The sequence below is a fragment of the Agelaius phoeniceus genome, chromosome Z, assembly GCF_051311805.1.
Source record: "Agelaius phoeniceus isolate bAgePho1 chromosome Z, bAgePho1.hap1, whole genome shotgun sequence".
NCBI lineage: Eukaryota > Metazoa > Chordata > Aves > Passeriformes > Icteridae > Agelaius > Agelaius phoeniceus.
The window spans coordinates 50,527,048-50,551,821 of record NC_135303.1 but is presented as its reverse complement, the minus strand read 5'-3'; the positions used below and the strand labels follow the sequence as shown (position 1 = coordinate 50,551,821).

The 24,774-nt window shown below is 42.5% G+C and overlaps 1 protein-coding gene across 1 annotated transcript; it reads left to right on the top strand.

Annotated features, from left to right (window-relative positions):
- The first annotated feature begins 5,543 nt into the window (after window positions 1-5,543).
- On the top strand, window positions 5,544-23,021 carry LPL (lipoprotein lipase). Its single transcript, XM_054652274.2, has 10 exons — window positions 5,544-5,824; window positions 12,650-12,816; window positions 12,937-13,116; window positions 13,738-13,849; window positions 15,678-15,911; window positions 16,154-16,396; window positions 17,534-17,654; window positions 18,357-18,539; window positions 19,727-19,831; window positions 20,780-23,021. The coding sequence occupies exons 1-10, from the start codon at window positions 5,761-5,763 to the stop codon at window positions 20,823-20,825; spliced, it is 1,455 nt and encodes a 484-aa protein (XP_054508249.1). The 5' UTR covers window positions 5,544-5,760; the 3' UTR covers window positions 20,826-23,021.
- The last annotated feature ends 1,753 nt before the right edge of the window (window positions 23,022-24,774 follow it).

Sequence of the window (24,774 nt, the reverse complement as noted above, 5' to 3'; positions counted from 1 at the left end):
CTGGAGAATCCTGTCTGTGGGATCTGAAGACTTCCATGACCAGGGACTCAGGTTTGCCATTTTGCAAGTTTCTCCCATAGTTTGCATTGTGTTTGGAGTTGATGGATGAATAGTGAGATCTTATTGCTGTGGCCCTTGTCCTTCCTCTCCCCTTCTCCTCTTCTTCATGTCTCCTTTTTGTTGCCATGTCTTAGTTTTGGCAGGAGGATCTCTGGGGCAGTGACCACAGCTACATGTGTTCCTGAAAATGTTAGCCTACTTGTCAAGATAGTGAAGTAATGCAATGAAAGAAGTAGGGGGAAATAAATACTATTTCTCGTTTGCTTACTTATGGCAAATAGAATAGATCAGACAGGGAAATTTTACTGTGTGTATGTAAACTCAGCCTGTTTTCTGGTCATAGTTTGAAGGCAAATTGCTAACTGAGCTCAGGCTTTGCTTGAAATCTTTTAAATCTCCATGAGAAGCAAAATTGATACTTATAAAGGCAAAGACACAAAATCACTGCAGGATTTCTCTGTAGCTCCTGGAGGCACTGCACGAGTGTGCTTTGACTGCAGGCAGGCTGAACTGTCCTTTGGGGAGCACCCCTCACTCCATGAGCACTGGGCTTGGATGTCCACAAGCAGGAGTGTTGGGCCAAGGGGGCGTTTTTACTTACCACTTGCAAAATTCCAGAGAAGCAATGCTAAGTCAGCTGAAACTTTAAATGAAAATTAAAACAAATCCCCTTTGGGATGAGATGGAAATGTCAGCCCAAGGATGAATCTGTTCTCAGTAAGTTGCAAGCTACTAAAGGAGATACAAGTTGGAATCCAGCCTTGGCTGCACCACACACCATCTGTCACCCTTGTAGAGTGAAATAAAGGAAGAGCAGAGAGCCTGCAATTATTCTCTCCCTCCTTAGATAGCCCAGAGGCCAGAGAAGTGGATTCTCTTCCCTGATACATTCCTTGCGACGGAAATGACAGATTCATTTTCCCACGGTGGTGTTGCTGTGCATTGCTCTCTAATCCTACTCACTGTCCCCTTGGCAAGCAGGAGCACAGACTGCCAGGCTGGGACCTGAGTGAGAAGGCTCTCTTCCCAGGGTTAGAGATATAGACGCAGCAAATTGCAGGAGAAGAACATGAGAGAAGAGGGGATGCTGAAGTCTCTCCACTAGGCACATTGCTGGCAAAATGCAGGAACTTGCCCTTACAGACGCCTGAGCACTGCTAGTACTGAGCACTTTTAGCCAGGCAAAATCTCTTCTCTCTCTCCTTCTCTCCCATGCCCTTGCACATTTTCGTAACCTCACAAAAGTTTCAGACCACGTCATCTTTAACCTACTGCAGGCGGGACTTGGGAGCCACGTGAGGAACAGTGAGGAGAGACCACAGCTGGTCAGAACACCAGCCCCATGGCCAATGAATGGGGTACTTAGACTACACTCCCCTACACACCACCCCAAACAGGGTGCTGGAATGTCTCTCCCTTGGCATTGCATTTTGAAAGATGTGTCTGGCAAGACAGCTAGCTGACTTTGGCAGGCACTGCAATTAGTATGATAATTAATTAAAGAGCAGTTGAGAAAATCACAGCACAAGGTTGCTCCACAACCAGATCCACAACTCACTACCAGAGCAAGGCATGCTTCCATATCTCTATTTTTTTTGTTAAGGAATTAGTAGCTTTCATAGTGCACTGGAGTGGGATGAAGAGGAATGAATCCTTGTGCTAATCAGTAAGAGGACCTTGTCTGTAAGATAAGACAACCTGGGAACAGAATAGCAAGTGATATCACAGCAATAGAATGGACAAATATGGCAAGACATAACAGCTAAAGACTGTTTTATACAAGCCTCCTCTTGTTTCCTATGACACCAAAGACTGGAAGAACCTCTCTGCAGAACAGAAAAGTTATCAGGAGGAACAGGTGTCCTGTCTACTCAGTCAGAGCTGCAGCTGCTGCATAGCTCCCTGTATTTCCATGCCCTCAGCTGGGCTCTTCCATGTACTGACAGGTGCTAGTGAAGGCACACATATTATGTTCCTAAGCAGACACCCAGGTTGTTCCTGCTGCCACCTTTCCCATCTGCCCATTTACGGAGATTCAGGATAACCACCACACATAGGCTTTGGTGCAGCTGTAGCTCTCACCTGCCTGCACTCCTGCCTGTCACTGGGCTGTCCCTCCCCTTCTGAAAGGTACCAGTGGTCCTCGCTCACTGCCAGTGTGGAAAAGCGGGCCAATACTGAGCCACAAAAAGGGCCTGCTGATGAGTGCAGGTGGGACAGGCTCAATAGTCACCCTCAGGCACCTGGGTGTCTCGATGTGTTGCTCCTTACTTGAAGCAAAGAGGCTCAGGATAAGAGGACTTGCTGCATGTAAAGTAACTGTAGCCCAGTTAGTGGCTATTGAAACAAGAAGGGAAGAGGAATTTTTTTATTCTCAAACTGGAGTTTCGTTGAAAATGGCTGATTTTCAGAAAAAATACATTTGAAAAAACACATTTCACTAATATCTTTGAACAAAATAGAAAGAGGAGAAAAGGATCATTTTTTGTTTGTTTCTTTGAACTTATTAGTACAGAAATAATCTGAAAGTTTATGCTGAGGTTTTGGCTTTATTTTCACTATTTTTCTTCTGGGTGGGGAAAGAAAAAATTCAAATATTTACTGAAAGAAAAAAAAAGAAAAGTCTTCTTACTTGTATTTCTTAGTCAGAAGGAGATCAGAAGGTTTTCTGCTTGTTTCTAAGCAGATACTTTTGTTGGAAGACTTCTCACCCTCAGTTATAAAATCTTTTATGTTAAAGCGGTACAAAAACATTCAAAGTGTCACATTGTGTCAGCCCCCTTCCCTTCTCCTTGTGCTTCAAGCTGTCTTTGGAGCATTGTTGTGGAAATGAAATTTTCTGGTTGTTCTCTCCTTGTTTGTTGCTGTGTGAGGCCAAGTGAGTTTGCTGGGGGTTTAGCACAGCTGCATTGCAATGCTGCCCACATTGTGTTGGAGACACTTCTGGGCTTGTTTCTGCTTTAACCTTCTACATGGTCTGTGGGTGCAAGTACCAATCTAATTATGCAACTTCTCTCTTCACTGTCCAGGCTTTCCCCAATCCTTATTAGAAGCAATGTATTTCAGCTCTCACTATCGTACCTTCTACCCACTTTGGAGTCCATGAACACTATAAATCAGGCTCTGTGTTACAGACAGAGCCTTGCTTTCCCATCTGGGATTATGTATTTCACAGAGGAAGAGGAACTCAAGTCCAGTTAATTGCACTGAAGCACCTTGAGTTGATGCCATGAAGCTTCTTTTCCATCTAATCACGATTATCTGCAAGGGAAAAAAGGTTATTAAATATTGGAAAATGTACTGTGTCCCATCTATTTCAGATTATTTTGCATCTGTGTTTACAACAGACATAGGCAATTTGTTCAAGATCCAAGAAACTAGAATTATCCTCTTCCCCATCTTTCATCTCTTGAAAAGGCTTTTCTACTTTTCTAGCATTTTAATTTTTTTTTTTTGTAATTTGTTGGACACTTTGCATAACCCTTTCTTAAATATGTAACTATGTCTTAAAGTGAGGCATGGCCATGAAGAAAAAATTATGCAAACAGGCCTTTTCAGTATAACAAATTAGATTTCATTCTGTGTAAATCTGTTGCCTGCCCTTGCTATTGATGGGTTTCACAAACTATATGGGGAGTTAACTGTAAGTTTGATTACAGTCCGTGGATTTACAGACAGAGCCAGCAATCTCAGCAATCTATCCAGGGCTGGTGTGTCAAGCATTGCCACTGCTCCTTTCTACCTGATCCTATAAGCAGTTAAAATGACACTACTTATTTTCCCAGAAAATTAATGTAGTATGTAATATTGTAAGCTTTTTTTTTCCTTTTCTTTTTTTTTTTTTTTTCCCTGCAGTAGACTTCATACACTGTTTTGCTCTGATGGGTAGGTAGCATCACCTGTGATTAGGATGACCTGACAGTCTCCCTAACATCAGCCTGCCTCAAAGTGTTTGTTCTTTTAGTTTGCCTTATGCTGCCATCAGGGAATGAAATTTTTAGGAAGGATGTCTGACCCAAGATAGAGTCAGGCTAATTTCTACAGAGGAAATTGTGCTATAGAGTTTCAACCAAATTAGATCAAGAGAAATGCATTGTTTAATCCACACTTGGGGAAAAGAAAGACATGAAAAAGTTCTTGCTATTGTTTCGACAAGAGGGTCTCAAACATTGTCAGAGGATATGCTCAGTACATAGCAAGCTGCAGCACAAACCACATTAGTCATATTTTTCCCTGCTCACATCACCACCATCCTCTGGGGAGGAAGGCTGGTGTCTCCTGCCTCTTCATCTCCAATCCGCTGTTTGGACTCCCAGCCTCTCTCCCTGCCTCACCACTGTGTTAGCCCCCTCCTCTTCCTGCCACTCAGTTGTCTCAAAAAGTCTCAGCATGAACAGTTTGTACCCTCGCTAAATTCTTCTGATGCCTTCTGGCTATAAATAGGGATTGCTGATGGAGGAAACTCTAGTGTCTTGGGGGAAAATGTACTCTCACTCATAGATCTTACTGGTCTTTTAGTGGAACCTAAAGTTGGAAAGGTGACCCAGTACTACTTCTACACTTCAGCAATCTCTTATTGAACAATCTCACTAATATAACCCAGATATGTTTTAGTCTCCTAAAGCGTCTGGTATGAGAAAGATCTGTTACCCTTAAAGTGAATCCCATTTGCTTCACATTGCAAAACCCAGGGAGTCCTCATTCCCGGTGTAATAAGCCTCTTTATGAAGCTGTGCCTTTGGCAACAAACTGCACAATGAAATGAAACCAGTATTGTTATTAAATTAATGTCCTTACATAACTGATCTTTCACCCAGTGGCTGCCAACACAGATCTCAGTGCAAACCACATTTCTGAGAGGAGCGCAGAGAGAGGTGAAGAGCTCAAGGAATCAATTTTTTATTTCTCAGGAGCACAGATGCAATCTCCAGTGAATTAATTTTTTTCTCCAAACTTGTATCCCCTCGAGTGCTGGCAAAACAAGGTCTTGACAAAGATTTTTCAAGGCAACAGCAGAAGGCCCCTTGCAAGCACTCTACAGAAAATGGAGTTAGCTCCCGGTTACTGGTGCAAAAGCAGGAATGGGAAGGAAGACCCCTCCAAAGGCATAGCAGAGCTAGGTCGCCACAGGCAGGAAGGGCCTCGGGGGTGAAATGGGGGCCGCATCCTGGCTGCGGGGACAGGGCTGGCCAGAGGGCTCTGGGAAGGCTGTGGGAGCCAGGCCCGAGGAGGGCTCGGAGCCAAGGTAGCACACCGTGCCGAGCCCGGGCCGTGCCGTTCCATCCCGCCTCCCATTCCGCCCTGCTCCATCCCGCGCCCTGTGGGGCCGGGGCCCGGGCCCGAGCCCAAGCCCGAACCCGCCCCGCCCCGCCCCGCGCCCCGCCCGGCCCGGCCCGGGCAGCGCCGGCCCGGCCCCGCCCCGTCCCTCGGCGCTCGCCCAATAGGCGCGCAGGGTCGTTTGCATGTTTGCATATTTATTTACATATTTGCATATTGCTCAGGACATAAGGGCGGGTGGGAGCGGCGTCGGTGGTGCTGGGCGCTCTCCGGGCTGCCCTGTCCTTCGCTGCGCTTCGGCGCCGTACTTCTGTTTTAGTTATCGTAAGTTTTCAGAGAAAAAACCCCTTACTTTTAAATTTTTAATTTTTTTTTTTTTTTTCTTTTCGCGCCGAAACTTTCGTGCCCGCGGCAGGAGGCGAGATGTGGAGGAAGGCGTTCCTGGCCGCCGTGTGCCTCTGCCTGCGCTGGGGGGCTGCTCTCGGCGGTGAGTCCGGGACACGGGGGCACCGAGCTGCCGGGCCTGCCTGTTGCTCCTGGGAAACGGGGCTTGGGGGAAGCGTGGCGGGAAAGGGGAATTTGCAATCAATCCTTCCTTTGTGAAGCTATCCCGGGGAGCTTGGGATGCTGCGGGACCCGGGTGTCGCGGAGTGGGCTTGGAAGGCGCTGGAGAGCGACACTGGGGAGGAACCTCCATCCTGTTAGGAGAAACCTGGAGCCTGTTCCCCAGCCGAAACTCAGGCACAACCTGCCGGGCTGGTGGCGCGACCTGTTGAGGTTTGGGATGTGTTTTTTTCCCAGAGACAAGGTGGCTTCCGAGAGTTCCTTGCCCCAGCAAGGGATTTGCACAGCAGTAGCACCACGGTAAGGTCCCTCGGCTTCCTCTTCTGTGGGACTCAACTATCCCAGCATCCCAGCTTCGTACAGGTCTTGATCCCAGGCAAGGCAAGGCTGAGTTTCATCGCTATTGTGGTAATGTGTTCGAGATGTAGTTAAGCCTGTAATGAGCAGGATCCACTAGGGGAAAAGTGAACAGAGTGATTTACTCCCGTTCACTTATGGCTGTGTTTGTACTCTGCTTGTTGTACCTGCACTTGTGCATAGACATCCTGTCCAAGCTATGGGAAGTGGAAGATGTGCAAATGTTGCTAGATTTTTACTAATGCTCTCTCAATTAATCACAATGTAACTGAAGCTGTTATGAACAAATTGACTAGCTTTAGGAGACCACTACTACTCAAACTTCAAAAAGCTTTAAAATATTGTTAGCAGTGCCCTGTCACAGGCTTACTTTCTTACACTGATCTCCCACACATAGTATCTGTCTTTAAAAGTTTCTGGCCTTAGAAGAAAGGGTGGCTGTAGCTCCTAGAGCTGCTTTGTGATCCTAAACTGGAATATATAAACTTCTGTTTTTTCTGCTGTGCGTCCCTTTGTTACTTCTTTGTGTACAGGGAAGCTGAAGGGAACTATTCAAGAGTAAGAGGATGGGGTGCTAGGGTACAGTGAAAGGAATGTATTCTAGCTTTGAATCCAATCTTGTGCCATCAGAGACAATCAAAACCAATTTTCGTCACAGTATCCAAGTTCTATACAGTAAAATAACTGTCTTCTCAGAGAAAGCTTTCATCCCTGCAGGAACTGATTTGACACAGACTTACCAATAATTTCATTATTTCTTCTTAGGAATAGGTTGTATGAAAGCAGGTTATGTGCTCATCCTAAAGCAATTCAAGCCTTTAGGTCCACACTTTTCCATGCACAACACAGTAAAAAGTTTTTTGAAATCACAGCAAACATGTGATCCAGCCCTCCAAGAATCCAGAGTATTTAAAAAACAACATAGAAAAAGACTTTCTAGGTGAAAAAAAATGCTGGTCCTGGAAAAGATAAAAGCATTGCTAGAAATACATTCAGATCCTTATTTTACCAATGTAAATCCAGAGTCAGCATATTTACCCTGTTGTGTGATGTGAGCTACTGGCTTTTTCTATGGTTTGTGTTTGGGATAGACATACCAGGGCAGCTGTGGCATGGCCTTTTGAGAAACAATGCATTTCTGAGAAGGCACAGAGGTGAGGCTCTCAGGCCTCACGTTGTGCTGGAGATTAGCATGATCACTAGCACTCCTAAAAGTTTGCTGAAATCTCCTCTGTGCAGAAGTACTTGCACGATTGGAGTTTCTCATGCATCCTTACCTCTGTATTACTGCAAAGTCTGACAGTGGTTGCATTTTTTCTTCAGCTAATTGCTATTCCAGAGGGACTGATGGGTGGCTAGATATCTGCTGGATTGAATTGCAAGTGTCCCAGCTGCAGCTGAGTAGATTTGTGAGGGAGTACCAGGCAGAGGGGTGGGCATCCCTGTGTACAGTGAGAGAACAGCAGTTTGCCAGCTGCAAAACTTGAGCTGGGAGATTCTTACTTAGCTTCTGAACTTGTGCTCAGTAGCTTTCCAAAGGTATTGCTCTTTCCATTGGCCCCACCTGCAAAGTGAAGCAGAACGTACTCTCAGGGCTCTGCCATTGAGGAATACATAAATAAACATGAAGTTGTAATATTTTTGCAGCAAGGTTAAACAATAACCTGACTCGTGAGGTAGGTTTCCTGGGATTGCAACACACAGTAGTATGCTTTCAGTTTATAGTGTAGATCAAATTAAACGATAACCATTTCTGTGATATAGGCCCTTTGCTAGAGCTGGCTGTGAGTTTGCTTCAGAACTCTTAGGAATTCAGTATGACTGATTGATGGGTATTCCTAATGATGATTGTTGGCTGAGGGAAGATTTAGCCCAGTTAACTACAGCTGGTGAATATTTGATATGTGCAGATATTTGCTGTTGTGCATGTGTGTGCATGCATGTCTCTGTGGGCTATAGGAGACACAGCCTAGCAGTATACTTTCTGAGGATCTTTGCACCTAGTTAATACTATTTCCATTTCTGAGTGCATAATGCTAGGAAATTGTTGTTTATCAAAGATTCCATTTTTAAAACCACAGCTTAGGTGCACTCATTCTGGCAAATGCATTGTTATCATATTTTGGCAACCTGCGTGATGTGGGCAGTTTTACTTTTGATTAATATTCCAGATGTTGTTACTTCCTCAAGACTCACATTCTCCACCCAGCTGACCAGTGGTAAACAGTTTCACAGTCAAGGCAAGTTGTCCTGGGCTTCCAGTGAAAGAAACTTGAGACTGAATTCTCTTGGTTGGTCTGTCAGGATGCCTAAAGTCAGTGGGATGCTTTCAAAATTGATAATTGATAGGAGTCCCTAACTGAAAGGAATTTCACAAGTTGCAAGTCCAAAGTGTCACAAACTTTGGACAGGAAAAACAAAACTACTGACTTCCAGTTTGTAAGCTTCCCTCCCCCCCCCCCCCCCCCCCCCACTTTCTTTGAGTTCTGTGAGGTTTTATACCCTGCTGCACAGGACAGCTTTTTATTTTTTTAAAAAAATGGAAATTCATATTGTGCAAGTAGAGGTCATATTGTGCAAGTAGAGGTAAGAAAAGCATCAGAAAACTTTGTATAGCATGACAAAATGGTGAAGTTTTGGCGATGCAGCCTGAAAAGCCAGCTTCCATTGGAATTGGTAATTTAATTCTGCTTCAGTTCCCTAAATAATCCCTTTGTAGGTCATGCTAAGTGTGAGCACATAGCATAGACAGAAAACTTTATTTTGCAACAGGTGCTTGTATTTTTAACTATGTGCCTGGAAGCTTTGGCAATACACAACACATGCATTTGTACCTTGCTGAACTATGTCTGGGAAAGTGTAGTTTTCAGTAAAAGTATGGATTTCTTTTTTGTCTGCATGTATTTACTTCCAGTCTGTTTTATTCAAAGGCCTTGTTTAGAAATGGGACTTGCATTCTTGTCATAAAAACCTACTTCAGTATCTCAATATCTGTATGTATATTTATTGATATCTAATTTCTGTATCTACATTATGAAAAATGCAATCTTAATTCAGATAAATTTCAGAAATGTGCTGAAAACTACCTATTTTGGGGTTTTCCATGGTTTAATTAACTTGAGTTAAAACATCTTATTAACTAAACTATGGTGAGTGTTTACATTGGCTGTCTTAGCACTTCTTTGTGTAAGACTGTAGGAATGAGGCCCAATGGTTCACTGCCTCAGGACATGATTCAAGGAGACTTCTCCCTTTAAATCTCTGAGGAAAAGGTCTGTGGCAAAAGTCTATGAATGACAAAGTTTGGTTCTGAATAATTTGTTTAATAGACCAAGAAATACAATGAGGTATGAAAGCAGAAGTGGGAAATGCTTGTTTTCTGAAGTGATCTGCTGAACTTCTCCGCTTCAGGTTTAAAGCGTGGTACATGTAGATGTTGATCTGTATGGTGAGTGTGTACAGACTGTGTGTTCCTGTATTCTGCAGGGGCTGGGATGTGAGGTGGTACTGCAGCATGTGTGCAGCACAACATTAGGTGTAGACAAGATATCTTCTGCTCAGAGCTGGGGTTTTCCATGGTTTAATTAACGTGAGTTAAAACATCTTATTAACTAAACTATGGTGAGTGTGTGCTCAGAGCTGTATAGAATTTGCAAAGCCAAACTCAGGCAAATTCTGAGGAAAGCTTCTTGATGAGCACACCATGAAGAAGTCTGTAATAAACTCCACTACACACACACTACCCTCATACAAAGGGTATCTTGCCTGCTGGGAACTGACCATATGTGGACATAAGATAACATGACACTTTTTGTGGGTATAAGATGATAACAGTAATTTCTTCTGACTTTCTAATCCTCATACAACATAGTTAAATGAGAAAAGTGGCTGCCTGCCATTTCACTAACTCATGGGCTGTTGCTTTGCAGCTGCTTCTTTCTTGGTGGTGACTATATCTCAGTGATTTTCTGTTCTCAAATCCCCATCAAAGATTGTTAGATTGAAACACGCAAATATGTGTGAAGCACTTAACACATCTTCAGTAGCAGGTGCCACTGTACTGCAATCTTTCTAAGCTTTGTGCACTTTTCCAAGTGTACCCTTAAGTATAGTACACTTTGAATTGTAAATTTCCTATTAGCTTGTTTTCAAAAGAGCTGTGGTCTGAACTTACATGCAAATTCTAGCATGTGCTTGTAATTGAAAACACACTACAAGACAGGATATCAATGTAATTTAGATTTTGGATGATTATCAGATAAGTTTAATCCAGAAGGGAAATGATATCTAGGTATGAAAGGAAGCACTATTAACTAGTGAGCAGGTGGACTATTCTTTTTCGCCTTCCTGTACTAGGAGGGAATATACATAATTGAAAGTCCTGGCATTGTATGCCTTACAATTGAAAGCTGTTCTTGTTCCTTTCAAGGTTTTAGTGATTCACAGCTGAGTGAAAAGTCATAGCTGATATTTAACCAACCAGCCTTTGGGACTTTTCTTTCTCTGGCTAAAAAGTAAACAATGCAGGTCTAAAGATTTTTTCCAAAAAAGTGTTTTATACTGTCAGTTCATGACAAAGTTTTGAATATGCAGAAATAGAGAAAAAGTGCAAACATTTAGTTAGTTTGGTAAATTTAGTTTTCATTTGTGGGTAAAATGTTATATTTAATGTTATTTATTCACAAGCATTATATGTGAATGCTTGTACTGGTAGAAGGACGGGTAAGGTCTATGAAAAACACCTTTCTTTAGGAGGAAGGAGGCAGGAAGGGGGCCCTCAGTGTAATTATCCTGGATTAGCTAGCCAGCGTAGCACCGTCAAGGTTGAAACCTAAAGCTGAGTACTGCCTCTGTTCAGTGAATGGTTCTTGCTTTCCTGCATGTGCTTTGACAGGTGAGAAATCCTGCTGAACTTGGGCAATTTTAAGCCATTGATTATGGCTGACAGGTTTCTCTGAGACTGCTACGTAAGCATTTGTCGCAAGGCTCTGTGCTGGTTTTAGACGTGATGAGGGAGGTTAGACCCTGATTTCTTGTGATCCTCCAAGCACAGCAAGAACTTCCCAGGCTTTTTAGAGCTCCTTGAGGTGAGTAAGTCAGTGCTCTGTTGTGTATGGTAGCTTGAGTGAGAAGATGAGAAAAACTGTTCTGGAAAAAAATGAATTGTTAGTTATTTATCACCTGAGCAATGCAGCACGACTTTAGGGAGGAAATGCAAATCTACCAATTATCATAGAAAACCTCTTCTGCAGTGGAAAAAGGGAGTGGAAATCTGTTTTGCATGCCTATCTTGTCCATTTGTGTTCTCTATGGTGGCATGATGCCATTCATTAATGTGTGTTTAGGAGTTTGTGGAAAGTTGGTGCTCTTGATGCCAGGAAAGACAATGCTGAGCAGGACAGAGCTGGCCGAAGTTCAGCTGCACTTGAAGAACAGGCAATCAATATTTGCCTTACTCAAGTTGCCAGACTGGGGCCTGGGTTTTGAAAAGTTAATTACAGGGTGTGCTGTACATAGAGGCATTTAGGAGTTGAATCAGACATAAAAAGAGTTGACATTTAAGTTTCTTCCCAAAGGAAATGGGAAGTCTAAAGTCACTTCTCTGTCTTGGCAGGAAAAGGAGTACATAAATTTTGAAGCTGGAAGTTGGTGGGAGTGGTCTTTGCAGACCACGACATACTTTGTTACCTCCAGTACAAGATCGGCGCCTCCTTCCCCACCCTCCTTCCCTCTGCTTCAGGCAGAGGAAGATATTTTTCGGCAGCTTATTTTTCTGTAGGTTATCAGATGACCTGAAAATGTACTCCAAAATAGACTGCTGGTTTGCTAGTTCAGTTTCTCTGATGGGTGTCTGATCTCCTCACCTGCTGCTTGTTGGTCAAAACTTAAACTAGTATTTTATAAAACAGTGGTGACTTGACAGCTTTTAATGCACTGCAACTACAGAGAGTTATAAAAGGCCTTGTTAGGCAGTGATTATTGGTGAGGTGATGTGGAAGATACACCACCAAAATATGTAATAGTGTGGTAGTAACTCTCTGCTCTCCTGGATGACTGTCTGTGACTGTTGTGTGCACTTTTCTGTACTCGTGTGATACTTAAGAGATTTCCCGCTTAATGTAATGGGCAAAATACTGGCTCTCAAGATGTATTCATACCTCTCTGACAGCTCAGCAGATTCTTACTGTTTTATCAGGACCTTGGAAGGGGAGCAATTTTCACCCTTTGATTTCCTCTTTACATGGCTGTTGTGTGTCCACTGAGCGCTGTAGGAAATGAAAAACACCCATCCCAGATATCTCTTGACTGTTCCACATATCTCTCCAACCTGTCCCTTCTGACTTTGTCCTAGTACTCCTAAAACACTGCTATGTTTTTTGTGCTCTTATAGAAGAAGGCAAAAACAATTTTGCGGGAATCGAGAGCAAGTTTTCCTTACGGACGCCTGCAGAGCCCGATGAGGATGTCTGCTACCTGGTTCCTGGGCAGGTGAACAGCCTGGCACAGTGCAACTTCAATCATACCAGTAAAACCTTTGTGGTGATCCATGGGTGGACGGTAAGGCAAAGTGGGAGGAATCTCCCTTTTATCCACACTTCTGATAAACTGAGCAGAAGAGTCTCACAGATATATTAATATATCTCTCTTATTTTAATTAAAATCACCAAAACCAAACAGGTGACAGGGATGTATGAAAGTTGGGTCCCAAAGCTGGTGGATGCTCTGTACAAGAGGGAGCCTGACTCAAACGTCATTGTGGTGGACTGGCTAGATCGAGCTCAGCAGCACTACCCGGTGTCGGCTGCATACACCAGGCTGGTGGGAAAGGATGTTGCTATGTTTATTGACTGGATGGAGGTAAGACATGGAGGCATGACTCATATTCTACGTAGTATCATAGGAGACAAAACAGCAATGATGCAGCTATGTTAATCATCTCGTGTTGGGTAGATGGGGTTAAACTCTTGCAGAGAGTAGTTTTGCTGGACTGGTAAAATTCCAGCTTTGGTCTACTGGCTGTCTCCTGCTCAGAGGCCTTTTGTACTGCATTCCTGAGACTTTAAGTTTTGGTCTGTGGGGTCCTGTGCGCCCAGAGTATTTCTGAGGACTCTGTGAGAGGTAGCTATGAAAGACAGGTTCCTATATATATTATACAGATGCCAGTCCTTGGGAATTGCAAATGTGCCCTGCCTTAGGAGATCCAGGAACTGGTGGGGAGAGGGTGGCTGAAAACCTTTATGAAATAAACAGCCCTGTGTTCTGTCCTTTATTTTGCATTCCTCTCAGTTTTGATTTTGGCCATAAATTAGTTAGATCAAGAAATTTACAATGGCACAAAATTATGATAACTGTTTAGTGTTTCTTCTGTTATTCATGGCTCAAACAAAAATTCCAGTGTTAACAAAACATTTTATTTTGTGTCTTCTTATGTTTTTTGTGTTTGGTTTTGAACTTTAAACAAATTGTTCTCTTCTGCAGGAGCAATTTAATTATCCTCTCAACAATCTCCACTTGCTGGGGTACAGTCTAGGTGCCCATGCTGCTGGGATTGCTGGGAATCTGACCAAAAAGAAGGTGAACAGAATTACTGGTAAGAAAACCTGTGACTGTAGAGTGGAGAGTTGCATTTCTTCCATACTGAAATATTATTTTTCAGTTCTACTGAAAAATCACCAGAATAATTGTTGCTTGCTGGCAGTACTTTCATGATGTATTCATTATTTAATGAAACAGCAGGGCCAATATTTCTGGGGTAGAATTGGAAAAATATTCAGAAAATAACAACAAGGGTGGTGAGTGAAAAACCTTTATTTGCTTTTTTACAAGAAATGAGTGAGTAGGCCCTGATAAAGAAGTAGTCTGGGGGGTTGTGGTGGGGACTGACCAAACCATGGCTTGGCAAAGGTCACAGTATCTCTTTCAGCATAAGAAATTCAGTGGATTGCCTTTATCCAGGCAGTCATTCCTTGCAGCTGGAAGCCCTTGAGACAGAACAGGAAGTAAATTCTGCTGCAGCAAGTTTAGTACCTGCAGAACTCTTTGCCATGGGGTGATGTAGATGAAAGAAGTTTATATGGGCTCAAAGGAAGACTGGACAGATAACCAGAAGAGATCCTGTGTGGATTATTACAAAGTTTATCATATCAGTCTCAAGAAATATTCTGGGCTGGAAATAATACTGTGAGAATTTGGGGAAGACATATATCTTCCCTGTTGCTATGTCTGCTTAAGGTGAATTTGGAGCCTGAGCAATCTGCTAGATAAGGCAGAGTGCATGGCCACTCTGGGGCTGGTTTACAACCCAGCACCTGAGAGCTGAGCCACTAGCACTGATCTCATTGACAAAGGAATTGCCTTCATCAGCAAATGAAGCTAAGAAAATTGCTCCTCTGTGGTGTCTTTGTTGCTGAGAGAGCTTGGGAGCACCATTCAGAAGGGAGCCTAGCTCCTGGCACTTTCACCTGAGCCCGGCTGTGATCCCAGATCCACAGACATGCTGGGAGGTGGGCTAGGCAGCAGTCACATCTGGAAAGGTCAAGTCCTGAAAGGTGGCAGATTAAAGTCAGGAGGCCAAAGTGCTAGTCCCTCTGCCCTTCCTTTCTCTAAGTTGCAGCTTTGCTGCTTTCACTGAGTCTGCCAAATCACTGACATGTCAGTAGACCTCTGTTATTCCTCCATGGTTGCTCTCGATGCTGAGGATGAACTGTTCCCGGGGAAAAGGACAGGGAACAATGTAATGTGGCCCCTGAAGCCCTCACAGCTGAGGGGAAGGCAGCTCAGACCAAGTGGAGCTAACAGTGGGTGAGCAGCACGAGTGCCTGTGCCCAGCTGAGGGCTGCAGAAAAGATGTGTCCCCTCAGCCAGCTCTCGGGGGGTTGTCTGAACAGGAGATAGTACTTGTTCACTGGCAGAATAGCTCTGGGTTTTTTTGATGTTAGTGTTGCTGCAGCTTGACAGTTTACCCTAGTAATCCCCTTCCCCTTAGGTATGTAGACAGTGAAGCCCTCATTTATGTTTCCCACTTGTTCCTCTGGCATGGAGTTGTCAGCAAGACTTTTCCATACTTCAGACACTTCAGATACAACTTCTACAGTTCTTGACAAGAATGAAAGACATTGAGAAAATACTTAAGAGCTTGTTTCTCCCATCCACTGGAAATGCTAAAGCTCTGAGAAAGTTAGCTGGGCTTCCTTCCATGTGTTTGCATACTTTTATTTTTTTAAACAGTGACAATTTTCAAGGTAGTGCATTTGATTCTCCTGTATACATTCATGATATTTAAGTGGTGATCCATCTGTAATGTCTGCAGGAAAACTCAGTATTCTAGACCAATGTGGCAGCTGAGTTTGGCATTTGTTATCAATGTCAGTATCTTTGGCAGATAATATCAGTTTTTCCTTGTGGTTTGCCCCATAAAGGGCTGGATCCTGCTGGTCCTACCTTTGAGTATGCTGATGAACTCACTCGCCTCTCCCCGGATGATGCTGAGTTTGTGGATGTCCTACACACCTACACCCGAGGCTCTCCAGACCGCAGCATTGGGATCCAGAAGCCTGTTGGACACATTGATATTTATCCCAATGGTGGAGGTTTCCAGCCAGGTTGCAATTTGGGAGAAGCACTGCGTCTGATTGCTGAGAAAGGGCTTGGAGGTGAGGTTGCTCTGAAACAAAGAGTATAACATCTGAGGGAGACCTGAATAGCCCTGCAAGGTGTCTTGCAAGGAAAGAGCTCTGAGAGGCACAGGAATATGTTCTTTCAAATGCTTTTAAAAGTCATCCTGTGAAGCTCAGTTCTGCCATAGTGGATCATGCCTGTTGACAGCATTGCTTAGGGATTAATATCATTATATGCACACGTATGTATACATATTACACATTTTCATTCTTTCAAGATGTGGATCAGCTGGTGAAATGCTCCCATGAACGATCCATCCACCTCTTCATCGACTCTCTCCTCAATGAAGAAAAGCCAAGCATGGCCTACCGCTGCAACACAAAGGAGGCCTTTGAGAAGGGCCTCTGCCTGAGCTGCCGCAAGAACCGCTGCAACAACTTGGGTTACAAGGTCAACAGAGTGAGAACCAAGAGAAACACTAAAATGTATCTGAAAACCCGTGCTCAGATGCCCTACAAAGGTAGGTACTCCTTGCTTACTGGTGAGCAAGACTGGTACTTGTGCTCAGCTGTGTGTCACGATGGGCATGTGCTGCCGATGAGAATATTGCTGCTTTGGTGCCTGTGATGAGCAGGGGTGAAGCTGGCCTGTCGTTTGCCATTGAATCTGAGTCTCAGAGAAGTGTTGTCCTACTCAAGGTGTATGGTAGAGTGAAAAAATAAAGGTATTTTGTAACAAGTTTCTAAGTAGCAAAAGTTAGACAACTCCTGCTGCCCAATCATTTGGAACTTTTTCAGTGTTTTTCATCTGAATGATTACTTCTTTCTGCTGGGGAAATAATCAGCAGAATTCAGTCTGCTGAGCATCTTAATTAAAGATATGCAAGCATTAGATTTATGCCTTTGGTAGTGCACTTGCTAGAGGAGCACCAGCCCTCATTAAAATATCACAGCACTTCTTGAATCTAATTGCTGCTGTGGGAGGTCCAAGAATGACAAAGCCAGAGAAAACTGGGAGGATAATACTTTCCTCACAGCTAGGAAAATAATGTTGGATTTTACTATTTTATTTTCCTTCTTAGCTTTGCTGTACCCCATGGTATTCTTATAGTGTGCATTTTGTGATGGACCAGCAATTGAAAGGCACATTCCTGCACTGTTAGAGCAACTGCAAGGCTGGTGTTCTGTTGGCATTTGGTGCTTAACCTGCAGTGTCAGTGGATTGTTTTATTTTTTTTTTGGTTTTTTTTTCTTTTTTTTTTTTTAGTTTGTTTTTTTTTTTTTCCTTTTACCAAGCCTCCTGTAAGAGAAGGGCACAGCTTACTTGTTTCAAGTCAAGTATAGCAAGTCTTAAATGTTCAACAGCAGGTTTGAAGGTGATACTGCATACTCTGGGAGTATTATAGTGGCAGCTTTGCTGCAAAGTTTAGCTGCAAGAGCTGCAAAGGTGTTCTTTAATGGTGATTGCCTTGCTTGCTAATATTTACATTCTTGCAAAAAAATAGTACCCTGGACACCTGCATGGAAATAAACTAATTTTAGTGAAGTTGGCAAATTCCAGCCTAGAATTTTCAGAGGTGAGGCAGGGTGGTTTTATCGCCAGCTGTCTCTTTGGAGATTGAGCTTTCCTAATGGCATTTTCTTTTGTATCCTTTCAGTCTTTCATTATCAGGTCAAGATTCATTTCTTTGCAAAGACTAACATGACGAAGACAAACCAGCCATTCCTGATCTCTCTCTATGGCACTCTAGACAAGAGTGAGAACATTGCTTTCACACTGTGAGTAGCTACAAAAACAACTGCAAAGTACTGTTGAGTTTGCCTAAATTTGTTAAAGTCTCAACTGAAAAACTTGTTCTGGCTTCAGCTGCACTAATCTTACAGGGTCCCAGAATCTGCTCTTGTCCTTGTTGAGTTGCATTTGCTTTGGAAATTAATGAACCATATCCTACAGGAGCTCTTCTTGATAAGACATCTGAAATATGGAAACATGAAGTCTGACCTGGGACACAGCTTAATAAGAGTGTTTCCAGTGCTTTCTTATTTTCTTCTCAGTGTCTTTATACCATATTAAATCTTCTTAAAAGTGGACTTATGTATCTGAAGGTCTCAGTGCAGAAGCTGAGGGAGACTTGGGATTTGCTTTCACAGCTCTACAAATAAGCAGAAATTTGTGTGTACGTCCCTAGACACAGGCTGTCAGGGAATGGAGCTGTTTTCTGCTCTGGGTTATGGGTGGTGGTGTCTGGGTTTTCTGAGAGCACAGGTGAGGACAACCCTTTCCTGGCAGACTGTTTCTGGATTTTACCAGCCTTGCTACAGAAGGATGTTTCCTTTTGCCTCTACAAAAGGTAGAGGTGTTTTTGCTTCCTTCTCTGGAGCACAAAAATTCCAGGTTCTATTGCTCTTTAATTTTCTTTGTCTGTCCAAGAATTTCAGGTGGTTTTTTTGTTTGTTTTTTTCTTATTCTTCTCCCCACAGGCCTGAAATCTCCACAAACAAGACCTTCTCCTTCCTGATTTACACAGAAGTGGATATTGGAGACCTGTTTATGGTGAAGCTGCAGTGGGAAAAAGACACCTTCTTCAGCTGGTCAGATTGGTGGACTCCCTTTACATTTGACATCCAGAGAATCAGAGTGAAGTCAGGGGAAACTCAGAAAAAGTAACTTGTTTTGATTTTTTATAAGCTATATTAATTCTAATTGACAGCGCTCCCTGATTTTTGGTATCTCACAGACTTGGACAAACATGTTAGGCAGTTGCAAATGGGTGCAGTATTAATGCTAATCAGGGCTCCAGTGGTATCAAACCACCATTTCTATCAGCCAGGTTCAGCCATTTACTTCCACTGGGATCTGCAGTTTGTAGTCTTCCTCCTATGTAATTAATTTGTATCCCACTATTGTATCTACTTAAGGTTAGTTATAATATGCAGGAGAGTATCTCCATGAACCACCATCAGTGATTGTGTTTGCAATTTCTGTCCTCCTTTTTCATGCTGGATTCTTGCATAGCTTTTGTCACAAAGAGCATGCTTAGATGGAGATTTTTAGAGATCCTTCCAAAAGTGTGTTTGCACAAGAATTTATTGCTTAGTTAAGTTGGATTTCCTTAGGGGTTGAATACCTGAATGGTGGTTGAAAACTGAAACATGTAACTGTTGCAGGACATTGCTAATGTGTGAATGTTGAAACGTCAAAGCCTGAACAGAAGTGCTTTGACATTATTCTTTTGAAATACTCATATTCACTAAACATGAGATCTGTTTGCAGAACATGGGCCCAGAACAGAGTATGTGTGTCCTATGTATAGTATAGTAAATAATAATAAGTTCCTCCTTTGAATAAGCAGGTCAGTCACTTGATCAAAGAACAGTTATCAGAGCTGAACAAATATAGGGGTGGGGAAAGTACTGATAAATAGAAAAGTGAGTGCTCATGTTTTCTGGAAATTGCAACCTACTTTGTTTGCACATGTGAGGGAGTATGGCTTTCTTCCAAGTTCATTCACCTGACAAAATCTCACGTCAAGACTGGTGTAAATAAAGATCCAAGAGACTTTGGGATAGAACTTCTGCTATCTTAGCCACAAGAAGATTTTTTTTTGCAAAGGATCAGTGAAAGTTATGGCTATGCTTTGATGCCCATGTATAATTCATTTACCAGTTCTTGCACAGCGTTTCTTTTGTTACAGAATTCTCTTTTAAAAATAACTTTCTCATGGGCCTGCAAAGTAGCAGTGCCCCACGTGACAAAGTATGAAGACTGTTTCCAAGCACCAGTCTTCTTTCTAAGATTAAAAAGGGATGTTTGGCTCAGTCTTGTGATTTTTCCAATATTTATTCCACAGAGTGGTGTTCTGTTCTCGAGATGGCACCTCACATCTCAGTAAGGGAGAAGAGGCAGCAATATTTGTGAAATGCTCGGAGCAGCCCGTCAACAGGAAGAGAGGAGGGTATGAGTAATCACTATTGGTTTTAGACTGCTTTATTACCCCTTGAGTGGTAATTAAACTTTTTCTTTAATTGACTTTTGCACTAGTCTTCTCAGGGCTTCAAAAGCATCACAGCTCGGACTAACCAGAGGTATGGCCACTTTGGCAGCTTAAAAGCTCTTGGCTTGCTCCTCTGGTAGCCATCCTTGTGTGGCTGTTGGCATGTCTGAGAAGCAAGCTCTAGTCACTGCCTCTCACAGTCCCTCGGCCAAGTTTGAGGGGCTGTTATGGAGGGTTACAGACAAGGCCCTAGCACACAGAGGAAAGCGTGTCTCTGTCTCAGCACTTGCCCTTAGCTGCAGAACATTCAAACTTCCATACTGGGTCAGCTCAGAGCCCTCCCTCCATACTGGCCAGCAGCAGATTTGGGGGCTGGTTCAGGAATGGAGCAGGCATATGATGGTGCTCTTCTTAGCACACTGCTTTCTGATGGCAGCCATCAGGTGGGTGAATTCCTGAGAGTTTCATCACTATGGATCAGAGATTCTGCCTTTGTTTAATAGCCCTTTGGTGTGCTTTAATATTTTTATCAATAATTTTCCTGACCCAGATTAGATGTGGAGACAGTCTTTGGACTTTACCCACTAAAGTTTGAGATAGAGAAGTGGTTATATTTATTTTAGTTCAATTACTGTGTGTGAATGGTCTCATGGGGACGCTTCTGGACTGAGATCTAGCTCTGCATAAAAATGCACATGTGCTGGTGTTAGGCTGGGGCAATGACCTGGACAGGCCTTGAGAGCTCTGTGTGTGTATCTGACATAAAATCAAGCAGAAGCCAGGAAAAGCCTAAGCACATTATTTATCTTTCTGTTAAGTAGGGAGTTTAAAACCTTAATTCTCAAAAATAAGACAAGAGGGAACAAGTATCTTCCTCATCACCTTTATATTTTATTTTTTTCTCCACAGTACCAAGAGAGCCTCGAAAGAAAATTCTGCTCATGAATCTGCTTAAGTGACAAGAACAAGGATTTTTCACACTGGGGAGGAGAAGAGTCTGTTCATCCCTGTGGACTGGATGTTCAGAACCAAATATATAGAAATATTTATCTGCTGCTGGATTTTTGCCTGCTATTCCTAGCTATTTTAGAGACTTCTTGTAAAAAAAGTCTCAGCATATGAAGTTACTAACCATAAAGATACATTATCCAAATAGTTAAAAACAAAAGAAACCTGCAAAACTACTTGCCAAAGTTTGAAGTGCTGAAAAGATATAGGTAATTTTGCTTAATCATGGTGCCTTGTGACAAGGTTTCTTGACATCAGATCCTATATAGCAATTTTTTTATATGAAAAGAAACAAAGCCCTGTACTTGGTTTTATTTTATCTTGCTGTTTTTATTTTGTTTGGTTTTGGTTTTTTATTTTTTTTTGAGTAGTGGGATTTTTTTTTGTTCTTTTCATGAGTCATCTAAATCTGGTTTTTTGTATCTTGGCAAATTGAATTTTCAGGCAGTTCAGTGGAGAGAGTTCATTGTTTTTCAAGTGTGTGTTTAGCAAATAAGTAGGTTTCCCATGTGAAAAAAATCACCTTTGCTGTGTGTAATACTAGAAGATGTCAGGGACTGACTTAATATGGGGATGAATTTTTTAGTTTGTGGTTATGAATGTATTTAATTGGGGGTAGATGCCAGTGCTGCTTAGCAATAGGTATGATCTGTTAAGCTGTATACTTCTATGCCACTTACCCTGGAATAAATAACAGCTCTAGAAGAAGGCAGCAATGCCAGTGTCTTATCCAGACATTTGATATTTTATCTATGCTTTCAGTTATTGCAAATGAAACTGTCCAGCCTTCAACACTGTGAAAATGGAACAGCAGAGGAATTGAGCTACCATAAAATGCAGGAAACAGATATTTCCCCCCACCCTCCACCCTCTCCCTGCTTGCTTGCGTCACGTATGCTGAAACTGTCACAGTTTCTCTGCTCTTTGGCACCAAGTGTCAGTCGTGCAGCTGTGTGGCTGCTGTATGCAGTTTTCAGTGCAAGTGAATCCCCTTGACAGCTGACAAGGATGCTCATACTTCCCTGTACTGGAATTGTGACTGCCAGTGATCCACCTCAGTTTGTTTCTTGGCTATGGTACAGTGCTAGGAGCTGCACAGTTTTTTGCCGTGAGATGGAATTCAGCAGGAAGCAGGAGCTGAGCCAATTAAAAGCAGCCTGGTTGTGTGCTCCACAAGAAGGAGCGCTCTGAAAAACTCTCAAATTAGCCGTGCTGCAAGTTTAAAAAAATAGGTATATTGGAAGCAGTCTGCTTCCCCATTTTTTAGTAATATGTAGTTTTTCTAGTGTGCTGAAAGGTGCAGTAGCCCTCTTTTAACTTTCTAAAGAGTAAACAGAATGCTGGGGAGGCACAAGGGCTTGAAGGTAGACATTTGGAGAAGTGTAATGTTAGCTGTTGATGCTGGGTGTTGTAGTCTTTTCCTGCATGTGCAAGACAGCATGGAGATGGTGATTTCTCCAATGTCATCCCATCTTAAAAGCAAAGAAAAATATGCATGTGTTTATGTGCACAATTTGTTTCTCATTTCCAACTGTAGCTGCTAGCATATTTGGGGATAAAAGTCTTAAACAGTGCAATATGTTGGAATATTAATAGCTCTGAATTTGCTCACATTTGATTTCACATTTGATTAAACTACAGCAGAGATGTGATGAGTCACTGAGGGTGGGGTTGAGTATTGAGCCACTGCATTTGAGACCTCTAAAAATAAATACAGTGATTTATTCCCTATAGATTCCACATTTTGTTGCAATTTTCTCTTAAAAGTCAAATTCTTCGGAAGCAAAGTATCTGGACAGCTCTTAATACAGGATCAAATACAAACACATTAAAAATTTGGATACAAACTAGTGAAGGTTCTTTTCATAAGGAAACATGATTTAGCTTTGAATGTTATTTATTAGCTGTAAATATGATATTTATGAGTGTAAAGGTAGTTTGTATATATTGCTAAAGTTGCTGACAGTCTCTACATTAATACAGTTGTGTAGTATTAATCCTGTATATAGCTTTCAGAGATTTTTATCAACAAGCCACTTACATTGCACTGTTTCCAATGTCGTTAATACATTTTTTTTTTTGAAATCTCCTCAGTTTTGTATAGAACACAAACCTATGGTTTTAATAAAATTCTCAAACTGAATCTGAAGTCACTACTTTCCTTTTGATGAAACCATCTGCTGTATACCTTTTATGTGAAGGCCAGAGCCTATCCTTGAATTCTGGGCTGAAAAAATGGAATGAGACACTAGAAAAAAAAGGAATGTGTGATTTCTGCACTGCTCTCCCCCACATAATTTTGGGAAATGCAAAAGTCATGTATTAAGACCCCAAGGAATCACTGTGTGGAATCATAAAAGAAGTAGCTTTTCACCTGCAGTTTGTGGTTTCGAATTTCAGGCCCTTTTAAGAACAGTTCAAGAACTGTCCTTACTTTCAAGGGCTTGTTTCCTTTTCTTTTTTTTTTTTTTTTTTTTTTCTTTTTTTTTTTCTTTTTTTTTTTCTGGTAGGTGTCAGAACTATGCTTCTGCTTCACATTTTACCAAAATGGAGATGTTCTGACCCTGTGGGTGCAGGAGGAAAGCACCAGACTTTTGCCACCACTATTGCTTAAGGAAGTAACTGAAAAATCACTTTCAACCATCTGTTATGAGTGCAGCTGAGCTCAAGAGTGGTTGTCACCAGAACAGTTTGCTCTGTCATATACAGCAAGGCTCCACCCAGGCAATGGAGAGGGATTGCTGGAATTAAGGAGAATTGTAGTGACATGCACCTGGGGGATCATATTAGGGGTAATTAGAGCAGTTCCCCGTTGACCTGGGGAACTCTGCTTCCAACAGTCTTCCTTGGTGAAAATGACTGCTCTTTGGCAAGAGCAGAGCTTCATTCCTTGAGAAAGCAGAGGGGAAGCTATGCTGTGGAAAATGGATGGTTGGAGAGCCTGAATGGAGGGAGGGATGAAAGAAGAATGGGAGAGGGAGGGGAGGGAGGGGAAGGGAATCCTTCCAGTGGAAGAAGGAAGAACTGGATCTGCAGACTGGAATGCTTTGAAACTGGGTGTTCTAGGGACACTGCTCATCCCCTTGTCAGTGTCTGGGTTAGGGAACTAGAAGGATTCCTACAGTTGCACAAGACAGGGCTTGGGGTCATGGTGTAAGTATTCTTTTAACATCACAGCAGCCTCAATACGCTAATTGTGTTCCTAGGTAAAGCAGAGAAATAGTTTGGGGTGGAGGGACAAGAATCCAGGTGTCTTCTGTGAGTATTTAGAGCCATCCCTGGGCCGCTTTACTCTTGCATGTTGCTCTGCAATGCCTAGCCACATCAGAAAAGGTGATGATCCCCGCTCACCCTGCCAACAGTCTCTGGAATGGGCTGCAGGGATAGCCTGGCCAGCAGTCAACCAGACAGAAAGAGACATTCTTGGCTGGAAGGAAAGAGTGAAGAAAAAGGATTTTAGCCAGTGTATCTGCAAGATGAGGAAATCATGACTCAGGTTTCTAATGCCTAGATTTTCATTTTCATATTTAACTCTGAGAAATTTTTGGAACCAGCAGTGACTTTGCTCTCCATAGGTGTCTCCATGCTTTCTCCATGTGTGCCTGCTTTTTTGTGTGTTAAGAACAAAATGTCAAAGCTTGCTGCTTGGGATGAGCAAGACATTGTGTATGCGTTGTTTCTAAAGGTCAAAAACAGATACTGAAAAAAAAGTTTATGTAAGAGGGAAGAATGGAACCAGCTGTAGTATTTTCCTTTTTATTTACAGCTGTCAGTGCAAACATAGCTGTATTAAAATCCTCAGGAAAGAGATTTCCATCTCCTCCTGCTGCATCTTTCCAGAGAAGTCATCTAGTCAAATGTCTTTTGTGGCAGGTCTGGAAAGTCACCAGTTTACA

What these genes read in the sequence shown, in the direction of transcription:
- LPL (XM_054652274.2), top strand. Translation starts at nt 5,761, where the DNA reads ATGTGGAGGAAGGCGTTCCTGGCCGCCGTGTGCCTCTGCCTGCGCTGG. An exon ending in TGGTGATCCATGGGTGGACG is followed by an intron (nt 12,817 to 12,936) that starts GTAAGGCAAAGT and finishes AAAACCAAACAG; the next exon opens with GTGACAGGGATGTATGAAAG. An exon ending in TCAGGGGAAACTCAGAAAAA is followed by an intron (nt 18,540 to 19,726) that starts GTAACTTGTTTT and finishes TTTATTCCACAG; the next exon opens with AGTGGTGTTCTGTTCTCGAG.